The 12,114-nt window shown below is 46.8% G+C and overlaps 1 protein-coding gene across 2 annotated transcripts in view; it reads left to right on the plus strand.

Annotated features, from left to right (window-relative positions):
* Nucleotides 1-443: 443 nt before the first annotated feature.
* The window catches only part of LOC134465055 (uncharacterized), a 33,703-nt gene continuing 22,032 nt past the window's right edge, over nucleotides 444-12,114 (plus strand). Inside the window, exons 1-8 of one of the 2 annotated variants that reach the window (XM_063218465.1) lie at nucleotides 444-608; nucleotides 2,227-2,309; nucleotides 3,583-3,640; nucleotides 3,991-4,076; nucleotides 4,288-4,349; nucleotides 4,680-4,803; nucleotides 5,220-5,284; nucleotides 6,631-6,736. In XM_063218465.1, coding sequence (XP_063074535.1) covers nucleotides 482-608; nucleotides 2,227-2,309; nucleotides 3,583-3,640; nucleotides 3,991-4,076; nucleotides 4,288-4,349; nucleotides 4,680-4,803; nucleotides 5,220-5,284; nucleotides 6,631-6,736 — 711 coding nt within the window. In that variant the 5' untranslated portion in view covers nucleotides 444-481. The remainder of the gene's footprint in view (nucleotides 609-2,226; nucleotides 2,310-3,582; nucleotides 3,641-3,990; nucleotides 4,077-4,287; nucleotides 4,350-4,679; nucleotides 4,804-5,219; nucleotides 5,285-6,630; nucleotides 6,737-12,114) is intronic. The other variant, XM_063218466.1, reaches the window with a different exon arrangement.

The raw sequence follows: 12,114 nt of genomic DNA on the forward strand, positions 1-12,114 counted from the left end.
GCTCAATTATAGAGTCTTTTTCTCGTTTGCAATTGCTATGGTGAATGAAAAACAGTCCCTCAAAAGTTGTTGTGGCTAGGCTGACAGCTGGGAAACTTTATTGTTTTCTCCACGGAGGAGGGGCCAGGAGGCGGGACGAGGAGACAAGCACAAGTGGAGGAGGCAAGGTCACATATCGGGATGCACTCCAGGTGATTCTGAAACCTTAGTCCATGCTGATAACTTCTGGCATAGTTGCCAACTTTTAACAGAAAATGTCATCAAACATTTATTTTAGGGTCTTGGCAGGCTGACTATTTAACCACCGTTGTCGTTTCATTTCATTTTATTTCATTTTTTGAGGGAGATTGGCTATTCCTGATCTACACTCCAGTCCAGAGGTGGCGGTAATGCACCAACTTTTCAGCTGGTTTGCCAACCGCGATAAAACAACAAAAAGACGACGAAGAAGAAGAGTCCAGTGTCCACGTGAAGAGCTACGATGGCGCAGGACCAGGAGCCCGAAGTGATCCTCGCTCAAAGATTAGCTGCAAACGACAAAAGCACGCGCACCAAAGCTTTCAAAAAGCTGCGTAAATATGTCCGAGTTCGCTCTCAAGCCCCCGGAGGTAACGCTGTTGTGTTTGTTGGTGCTCAGCCGAGTGGCACACGTTGTTCTAGTTCTAAAGCTCTACACATGCTCTCAAGAGTCCTCCTCTTCCTCCCCTCTGTTAGTGTAGAGCTGTGTTTACTATCTGTGATGCTATTCTGTGTTGATATTTGAGATAAATGTTTAATATTTCAAGCAAAGGTGGAGGTTTGCTTTGTAGTGAAAATGCTATTTTGCATTTTGTTGGTGAAAAGGTGATGGGGACGAGCTAGCTAGTTTGTCTCAAAAGTGGGATGGACATGTCTCCACCATCCACACATAAAAGTGCACCCATGATTTCAAGGGTATTCTGTGTGTGTGTTTCCTTACATGTACAGTAGAGTTGCATACACGGTGAGAGAAATGAGCTGTTTCGAAGCAACAGGCGAAACTCAAACGTTCAGACAGTTCAGTCGACTCGACACATCTAGCACTAGGATACTGTTCTGCAAACTGTGTGAAAAATCATCCATGCGAACAACACACACACACACACACACACACACACACACACACACACACACACACACACACACAGTAGCAGGGGTGTGCAGTTGGAGCAAGGGGGTGTGCAGTTGGAGGGGAGTATCATGGACGCACTGTGGAGGAAGAGATGGGCCCGGGGTGAAGAGAATGGACCGGGGTGAAGAGAAGGGTTGGGGGCGAGCCGAAATGTGGGGTAGGGCTGGGGGGAGCAGCTTTGAAACGGACAGAGAAATGCGTTTAGCCCGTGTGGATGAGAAGAGAGTAGAATACAATAACGGCTAGAGGAGAGTAGAGTAGAAGCTTTAGTTTGGAAAGGAAGGGGAGTGAGTAGCCTTGGGTAAAAAGCGACCAAAGCAGTACAGTAGGGGGTAGCTGTTGAAGGGAAAGGGGGATCTGGGATTTTTTTTGAGGGGGGGAGGGCTGGAAGACTAGCTGTTTTGTCCAGGGTGGTGGCCGTGGTGACTGTTGTCTAGAGCAGTGTTTCCCAACCAGGGGTACGTGTACCACTAGGGGTACGCGAGCACACTGCAGGGGGTACTTGGAAAAATGTTACTACTATGACAAATGTATGGAGCAGTCACATTAGGACAGATAAAGTGATATAGAACAGTAATCAGGGGGTACTCATGGCACAACTTAGAAGCTTAGGGGGTACGCGAGACAAAAAAGGTTGGGAAACACTGGTCTAGAGTGAGAATGGTACAGCAGAGTAGAGGAGGCCTGTATGAGTCTGTAGTATACACTGTAGCGTGCGTGCTGTAGCCTACTCTATGCTGCATTGTACATTGTTTTGGCTGCTAGCCACGGGGGGATATTGGGATTGGCGCTGTTTATTTTGTGTGTGTGTCTGTGTCTGTGTCTGTGTGTGTGTGTGTGTGTGTGTCATCGGCTGTGTTGACTCTGTGTTGGGTGAGCGTGTGAAAGTGTGTGTGTGTGTGTGTCTCCCATGGCCTGTGTTGATTTGGTGTTAGCAGGGCTGTGTGTGTGTGAAGCGCGTAGCTCTCTTCAACACAGTCCAGCAGAGTTCAGTGGAGAAGAGCTGACATCAGACAGACAGACCGTGTTGTGTGTGTGTATGTGTGCTTGAAGTGAATTGTGTGTGTGTGTTTCAGGTGGTTTCACAGAAGAGGAGTTTCTGCGTATCTGGAAAGGGCTTTTCTACTGTCTCTGGATGCAGGACAAGCCAGTGATGCAGGTGAGGAGTGTATCTCTGTGTGCGTGTGTGTGTGTGCGTGTGTAAGGCCTATTTCAGACCAAAGCGGGGCAGGATGGGACGGAAGCGATTTTTACTGGTAGTGGCGAAAATAGATGGAAACAAATCTGTCCTTCCACAACAACACGGCCGTAGTGGGAGCCGCGCTGCACTTGGAAAAGAGAATTCGAGCGGAATTTGGACGGCAGCAGCCGGCGGTGTCCCATTGAAATGAATGACAAAGTAGCAAACTAGTTGTGGCTTGGGGGGGATTGAACAGGACTGTGCACGCCGACGCTGTTGGTGTGAAAGGCAGAGTAGAACACACCGCCCAATATTCGCCTGTCTCGCTGCTGCCGCGCCATGCTCTAGTGTGAATCTGGCCTAACGGATGCCAACTACAAGAGTTCGGCAGTAGAGAGTTAGTAAACCTCCTTCCTGAAGCCTCATCCAGTATCGGCAGGGCTGTGCTATCAGTCTGGTCCTTAAGGGCCTTACACACACACGTCGCTGCTATTTACTCGCTACTTGCTCACTCGCCTACTTGCCACTCGCTCTGGGTGATTTTGTTTACTGGTTGTCATGGTTCCCGCTGTCCGCGCCAATAACGTCCGTACGAAACAAAATGTAGGCCTACGCTGTTTAACGTTGATCGTGTGCTGTGCACAACCATGCATATGAGCCTTTGATGGTGTACACTGTATGTATTTTCCTCAACACTTTTAACCAAAGTGTGATGGCGTGCAGAAGTCGGGTGGTCAGAACACCACAGGGCCAACGTCACCTGTCAATAATCTGTATTCTGCATTCCAATTGGTTACTCGCTTAACTCGCGTCGCTCGAAGATAAAATAAGTTTATCTCGGAACCCGCCCACATCGCATCGCTTGTACTCTCCTCGCCTACTCGCCAGCGAGACTCGCTGGAACACGTAGACATTCTATTGACTTCATCCGCTGAGCGAGTAACTAGCAGCGACGTGTGTGTACGGCCCTTTAAGCTCAGCAGTATCGTGCTGTGCCTCCCATGCCCGAACTGAAGCGTTGAGTGGGAGGTGGCAGATTTGAGCCCCCGAGTGGCGAACAGTGGCGTGTGTGTGTGTGTGTGTGTGTGTGTGTGTGTGTGTGTGTGTGTGTGTGTGTGTGTGTGTGTGTGTGTGTGTGTGTGTGTGTGTGTGTGTGTGTGTGTGTGTGTGTGTGTGTGTGTGTGTGTGTGTGTGTGTGTGTGTGTGTGTGTGTGTGTGTGTGTTAACCCGCCATGGTGTGTGTGTTTTCCAGGAGGAGTTGTCGGAGCAGATTTCTGGGCTGCTGCACAACATTCAGAACACAGACACCCGTAAGTAGACACACACACACACTCACAAGAAGTCTTCACACTCTAAACTTGTAAACCGCAGGTAGACAACAAGATGACAAAGGCAAGAGGAAAATCACACACACACACACAAAACAAATCTGATAATAAGATGACATCATCGGTCAGTATTGAGCAGAGAGTTGGAATAGCATGCAGACTATTGTAGAATGCAGCCCTTCAGAATAAAAGTATCACAGATGTGCAGATTTGCTGATCATGAAGTGTGTGTGTGTGTGTGTGTGTGTGTGTGTGTGTGTGTGTGTGTGTGTGTGTGTGTGTGTGTGTGTGTGTGTGTGTGTGTGTGTGTGTGTGTGTGTGTGTGTTTTCAGAGTTGTTGTTTCTGGAGGCGTTTTTGAAGACTGTGAAACGAGAATGGAACGGAATCGACAGACTACGACTGGACAAATTCTACCAGGTAACAGATACACGCACACACCTTCTAATGATGTGGCCAGGATCTGTATGTGTGCGTATGTGTGTTTTGTATATAAATGTGTGTATATTAATGTGTGTGTGTGTGTGTGTGTGTGTGTGTGTGTGTGTGTGTGTGTGTGTGTGTGTGTGTGTGTGTGTGTGTGTGTGTGTGTGTGTGTGTGTGTGTGTGTGTGTGTGTGTGTGTTTTGCAGTTGGTGCGTTTTGTCTTGAGGCAGACCTTTGAGATGATGAAGAGAAACGACTGGGAAGAGAGGTAATGTGCACACGCGCACACACACACATACACTCTCTCTCTCACACACACATACAATCTCTCTCACACACACATACAATCTCTCTCTCACACACACACATACACTCTCTCTCTCACACACACATACACTCACTCTCTCACACACACACACATACACTCTCTCTCTCTCACACACACACACATACACTCTCTCTCACACACACACACGTCCGTTCCCACACTTCAATTTTTTTTTTTTCATGGCACACTTGTCACTAACCACCCCCCGCTCTCTCTCTCTCGCTCTCTATCTCTCTCTCTCTATCTCTCTCTCTCTCTCTCTCTCTCTAGTCTGAGTGGGCGTGTTCTCCAGTTACTCTCCGCCCAGTTACTAGATGACTCCGCCCCCTCTGGCCTTCTGCTGCATCTGTTGGATATTTACCTGCCGGAACTCTCGCGCGTTGGAGCGGCACAGGTGAGTTCTAGAACACACACACAGACACACACACACACACACACACACACACACACATACATACATACATACATGCATACACATACACACACACACACACACACACAACAGCTTGAGGACTGGAACAGGTGAGAACTAGAACAGGTGATGTTACCTGGCTAGCAGTGTGTAATGTGTGTGTACCCAAAAATGGGTAAAACTTAGCAATTTCGCAATAATTTTGGTCTCATTAGCCACTTTGGTAGGTAACTTTCTTAGGTATGACATATCTCAGTAGCATATATCTTGTTTTTGCCCCTTGTGTTATATGGTTCAAGAAAGATCATTCAGATTCTGTTTGTCTGATATACTGTATGTAGTTTCATTAAACACACCGTTCATTGTGTCTGTGTGTGTGTGCGTTTTCTGATTTTCAGTTGACAGCTGATCAGAATCTCTCCATAATCCTGCCCTTCTGTCGCGTCGCTGCCAAGACTAAAGAGTGAGTCACATGACCACATGACATCATCACATGACCACATGACATCATCACATGACCACATGACATCATCACATGTTCCATTGTCCAAACTCGCGTCCTCGACCTGTTTTTTTGTGGCCTTGTGCTTAGCTGACGCCGGGCCTCCGTGGAAAACCATAACGTTTTCCCGCTGTCAGCCACTGCAACTACTGGGGGACTATTCTTCATTCACCATACCGATTACAAATGAGAGCTTTTGAGAGGTACTGAATTAAACGTTTGTAGTCAATGATGTCTTGTGACATCATCATGAGGCCACAAGTACTTGGGCAGGACAGGAGTCTGGATAATGGAAAGAAGCCCCCCTGGCCTTCTGAAGAGCACGTAACCATGTTCTTAGTATGTAACACCCCCCTGGCCTTCTGAAGAGCACGTAACCATGTTCTTAGTATGTAACACCCCCCTGGCCTTCTGAAGAGCACGTAACCATGTTCTTAGTATGTAACACCACCCTGGCCTTCTGAAGAGCACGTAACCATGTTCTTAGTATGGAACACCCCCCTGGCCTTCTGAAGAGCACGTAACCATGTTCTTAGTATGTTACACCCCCCTGGCCTTCTGAAGAGCACGTAACCATGTTCTTAGTATGTAACACCCCCCTGGTCTTCTGAAGAGCACGTAACCATGTTCTTAGTATGTAACACCCCCCTGGTCTTCTGAAGAGCACGTAACCATGTTCTTAGTATGTAACACCCCCCTGGCCTTCTGAAGAGCACGTAACCATGTTCTTAGTATGTAACACCCCCCTGGCCTTCTGAAGAGCACGTAACCATGTTCTTAGTATGTAACACCCCCCTGGTCTTCTGAAGAGCACGTAACCATGTTCTTAGTATGTAACACCCCCCTGGCCTTCTGAAGAGCACGTAACCATGTTCTTAGTATGTAACACCACCCTGGTCTTCTGAGCAGCAGGACTTGGTCACATGACTACATGATGCCTGTGGGCGATAGTCTTCTGAGGAGCGAGTGTTAGTGAGTGCGTGCGTGCGTGTGTGGTCTTCTGAGGTGTGTGTGTGTGGTATTTTGAAGAGAGTGTGTGTGTGTGTGTGTGTGTAGTACTGAGTCGCGTGCTTCTTCAGGGTGTGTGTTGTAATTTTTATAATGTGTGTGTGTGTATGAGTGAGTAGTTGTGTGTGCTCTAATGTATGTGTATGTGTGTGTGTGTGCGCGCGCAGTCTCAGGTTGCTGCAGGTTGTGTGTTCTAATGTGTATATAACGTGTGTGTGTGTGTGTGTGTGTGTGTGTGTGTGTGTGTGTGTGTGTGTGTGTGTGTGTGTGTGTGTGCGTGTGTGTGTGTGTGTGTGTAGTCGTGTGCTACTGCAGGGTGTGTGTTCCAGTTTGTTTTCCACCATCGTGGATCAGGCGCCTTTTGCCATCGCTGACCTCATCAAGGAGGAGGGGCTTATGGAGGAGGTAACTATGGAAACACACACAGACACATCTATAGCTATCTATAGTAAAATCATGGTTGACATTAGGTGCATTTGATTTTGATGCTGTCAATCAATGTAGACAAAGCACGTGAGCGACAACTTGTCGTCACAATGTAGGTGGTATTAAAAACAGAGTATTTAAAGTTGGCCACAAATGTGCATGAGACGATGAGCTCACACTAAGGCTGTAACGATATTGCATCGAACCGAGGGATCGTGGTACGCAGCAGGCTTGTACGAAATTCCGAATGGAAAGAATTTCAATTCAAAATAATGCCATAATACGAACACTAGGTGGTGCCATTACCTTGAATTTCTTTGAATTTAATCTACACCACCCATTGAAATTACATAGAACACCACCACCTAGTGTTCGTATTATGGCATTACTTTGAATTGAAATTCTTTCCATTCGGAATTTCGTAGAAGCCTGGTACGCAGACCCACGAACCCCTATCGCGACCCTTCCTCGCAGAATCGCGATGCGCCCTTTCCAAGTTTACCCCTCAGTCTAGAAAACAGCAGGATACAGGCATATTTGCATGCGCTTAAAAAAGACAAGTAGAAAAGGGGCGCGCACATTTGCGAGTAACACTTCCATTCACCCATCTCTCTTATAACATGTTCCGTCCAACCAGCACGTGCATCTGTTGTTATCCATTGCCTGAGCAAACTCTGCGAGACGAAAAACTTGGGCAAACGTCGGAAGGTAAAGCACAGAAATGAACAACAGACCAAGAAGGCTTCATCAAACGTGTGAAGACGTTTTTTATTCATGCATGGGCCGTTGTATGTTGAGTGGAGATATACGTTGAGCGGACAGAGAGAGAGAAAGAGAGCGAGAGAGCGAGATGCTCCGCCTGCCCAAGTTCTTAGACCAGCCTGAAATCGCCACGCTCTAATAAGAGAGTGTCGTAAGTCAAGCGAACGTTGAGGTCGATGTGGATATCTAAGCAGCATTTCTTCCCCGCATTGACCGCCAGCCTGGCGAAAACATGCTCCATTTCAGCCTCTGCATCCATGCGCGCTCTTGACAAAATGTCAAATCACAAAACCAAACAAAGGACAACGTGCATGTTGCATAGTGAGAACATAACCGAGGTTCATTTCGAGTTTTGTTTGTATAAGTGTGTGCACGCTGCTGCACGATCAAAAAAGTTACAAAAACATTAATCATCAAAATTAAGTGTTGCATTTCTGTAAGTAACTAAATAGCAGACATGTGGACTCGAGTCCAGTGACTTGGACTCGAGTCTGACTCGAGTCAGCGGTGTGAAGACTTGCGACTTGAAATTTCAAGATCAGAAAGGACTTGCGACTCGACTCGACTTGCACGCCTTTGACTCGGGACTCGACTTGGACTTGACAGTTGTAACTTTCAATGACTTGGCGTGACTTGCCATGTTGGGTCTAAAAAAAAAGTCCAAGTCCAACCCTTGTTTTCAGAATGCAACAGCCCGCCCACATTCTTTGTTTGAATCACGTCATTGTCCTAAGCGGTGCTATGCCATTCATTGGCGGCGGCCAGATGCGGACGGACGCGGCTGGCCTGGACGCGGCGACCAGCGGCAACAGTGAAACACCATTTGCGAGTCTCCAGAACAAACACAGCCTACATTTTAAACCATCGCGGTTTTATCTCCCTCTCTGCCCCAACTCCTTTTGCATTCTTAATAGGGTAGACTATGGAAGTTTGCAGTGTGATCGACAAATAGGCTATTTTCTATCAGTGTTGTAGGAAGTGTGTGTGGTGGGGTGTGATGTGCAACACGCGTCTGGCTACACACGTGAAGCTCTCGCTCTCTCGCCCCTCGCTTACGACAGAAATTCAGTGAGAACCAAGCTGTCTAAATATTTAGCTAAATGGATGGACATTGATTGTTGAACATAGGCTATTTAAGCAGTTGAAATAATAAAAAAAACACACACTGCTGACATAACCGAACCACAGGACTTAATATATTGTTGTTTTATAAAAGAGTACGCCTATCCGTTTTGCTTTCCCTGTCCTTTATGAATGCGCTTGCCTTCAGCCCCCGAAGGCTGTTACAGTAGGCTATGTTCCGCTCCCACACAGTATGCTTGCGAGTCAGTCGCGAGTTCAAAGTGAAGTGCAGCCTTGCGAATAATTTCCACCATCGCGGACAAAACCACGTTATGATGGATATGTGGCGAGGTAAACGTTACGAATATGGCCTGCTTTTAAGTTTCCCCCAACCCAGGATGTGTCCGTAGGCTATGGCTTGATATCCCAGGGCTATTTCACGACCACAACTCCGCGCGCTGAAAATGCATGTTAAGCTCGCGCTTCTCAGTCTAGAAAGAGTAACCTCTCGGTAACATTATTTGCATTGACCAGCCACCATCGGTTGAGTATTAGAATCAATACAAAAAGACACGTTTATACATGTCTTAGTCTTCCAGCATGCAATCGAAAATAGACGAGCAGAGAACACTTGGTCTTGCATCCATCAAAAGAGCTCCACCGGTTGCCTACTTTAGATGCTGGGGGAATGGAAAGGGAAATAATTTAGCCTATAGCCTATTCATGACAGTCTTGCAAAGAGACAAGACAAACGACCAAAATTGTCAAATAATTGGTCAAGGCGCGAGATGAGGAATACTTCATGGCTATTGGAAAAACTTTGAAGAAACTAAGCGCAAGCAACAATGCTTCCCGCGAAGCTTGCGCTTGAGGGCTATTAACAAGCTATGCGCCCCGAACCTCACTGCTTGTTGTTCGATGACTTGAATCGAAACATTTCTAAGGACATCAGGGCTATCTTTGATTCCTGGAATACCGCCACAGCCAGCTGAAACCAGAGTAGCAGTGTCCCATGTGTCAAATGGTAAGATAATGCCATACATGTTCCTTGAAAGTTTTAAAACTCAGCCTTGACACACTATCATGTCAGCCACATCAGTTCAAACGCAATCTTTAATGCAGCCTATCGTGAAATTTAAATGTAATGCGAGGTAGAGGTTGCAAGCTACTGCTGAGCAGCGCAAGACATGGGTCGGCTCCCGTGGATAAAAAGCATGTTCTCTCTCGCGTGCTGCTCCCAGCCCAATCCTTGCGCGCGCGAACCTTGTATCTCGTGGTGTCGACACCGCTTTATCTTATGTTTCTCACAGTTCGAACTACATGCTTTGTTTGGTATTTTGGGGGAGTGTGTGGAGTCGCAATTACCGCTGCTTGGAAATGACACGTTAGAGCTACACGACGCCAGCACTGGAGAACTGGGATGTAACCCTGTTTTCCAAATTAACAAAAAATAGGAAACATAGAAGCAGAACTTTGTTTGGCTACAATCTATGACCTGGACAGTGAACTTAATCTTTTTGAAGAGGCATGAACAGCATACAAGTGCCTTTGTGGGGGAGGAGAGGGCGATTGGGGAGAACACGGAGACAAGAGCATGGCGCGAGGCGCATATTCGTTCGGGAAAAATGAGAGCGAAATGTTGGATAGGGCATTACACACCTTCCTTCTTCCTACACTGTAGAAGCGCAGAACAAGGTTGCCTCGTTGCCATAACTGACATTCTGCAACGCTAACGCCATGTTTATTTGACAGCGTGCTGGCGAATAGTCTAGTAGCCTAATATAATTAACAAGACGTGGATTAATGACTGTGCAAACAAAGTTCTAGTTAACTTGGACTGTGACGCAGTAAAAATGGTTGGTGATGGGGGAAAGCGACAATGCCGATATCAGCTTCAACAATAGTAGAGTAGAGTAGAGTAGAGTAGTAGAGTAACTTTATTGGTGCCCAGGGGGGAATTCAGGAAATTCATCATTACTTTACCAGGAATTTAATCCAACTAACTAGGCCTACTTTGTCCTCATTTCTTTGCCCATATGGACAAGTGTCTAATAGGCTAAATACTGTTGGCACGTAGCCTACAGCAGAATAGCCTAGTGCTGCACCATGCATGTGTTCATTGGTGGGTTCACAGTTATGACACTGTCAATGCTCAGCTTTTGGTTCACAGATAATGGGATGAAGTGAACATCATGGACCAGCTGAGACAGGGCTGCCTGCTGAGCTTTGCTGTTAACTCATCATCCTGTCTCACATGTGTAGCCCCACCCCCCATACGCACACACACACACACACACACGCACGCACGCACGCACGCACACACACACGCACACACACACTGGGCTCAATTTTTTTTTAAAAGAAATTGATTACCCCTGCTGTATGTCATATCTTGATGAGAATGGTGAGCTTAATATGGTACCTTAGGGAAAATGGCGTCTTTTAAAGCCAAACCAAAATGTTTACATTAGTCGAGTGTTACACTACAGTAAAGAGAGGGGGGGGTGGGTAGCACCTGTAAGACATGAATGGGCTACTACTTTCACCCTTGGCCTTTGTGGGTAAATTCAAACATAGTACGCTGAAAGTGTGAATCCGCGTTTTCAGGTCGGAAGTGTAATATGCCCCCCTAATGTCTTGACAAAACCTTCCAGCCAAAGCTGTCAGCGGCCCTGCCTGTGCTCCTAGTGAAAAAGTTAACCATAGTCCTGTACTTAGCGTTATGATGCTGGAGTCTGTATAACTTACAACCTTGACTAGATATGACCGGCCCACCACCAAGACCAGGGTGGAGTAGCGTCAGGGCCGGTTATAAGCATAGGCCGGCTAGACGGTCGCCTAGAGCGCAATGTGAAGAAGGGGCGCCGAAATGGCGCTCTCCGATGCGTAATTTTGCGATATGGAGGTTTTTTTATGAAGTCGCAATCAACAAAGCGTGGCGAAAGCGCTCCTCACGGCAAAGCGCCCCTCAGCCAATAGTAATATCGCTTTCAACTGTCTCTGGGAAGTCTGTGAACCAATAAACAGACAGTCCTGAGAAAGGGGGCGGGACGAGTGACAGCGTCCGATCTATTTTGAATTTGGAGACTCATTCGAGAGACAGAGGGCAAGCGAGAACAGCAAAGCTGCTCTGCTGGGTGGAGAATTGTTATGTTCTCATTAAACCAGTCATTGCATGATGCAGGAGTTGCAGAGGGTGTTTTGGAAGTATGTGGTTTAATCAGAAACCGTTTGTGGTAATGTAAAGCCTAATAGTTATGAGGCTACTGTTTGGAATTAGAGGGAAAAAGAGCTTTGCTTTTGATCTGAGAAATCGCTAGTTAGCATGCTAACATTAGCCAAGTATGCCAAGCAATGAAATCCAGTAAAGTAGCTGTTAGTAGCCTACTCACTAACACCCACCTGACATCATAATACTTGCTTAGGTTGACCAGCAGTGTAAAGTAAGACTGGTGCCATGTTTAAAACAAGTTTAGCTGCCATATCTCCTTCCATCCACTTGAATGAATTACCTGCTTGCTGTAGCTTTAAAA

This window comes from Engraulis encrasicolus, chromosome 16 (assembly GCF_034702125.1).
Source record: "Engraulis encrasicolus isolate BLACKSEA-1 chromosome 16, IST_EnEncr_1.0, whole genome shotgun sequence".
Classification (NCBI taxonomy): domain Eukaryota; kingdom Metazoa; phylum Chordata; class Actinopteri; order Clupeiformes; family Engraulidae; genus Engraulis; species Engraulis encrasicolus.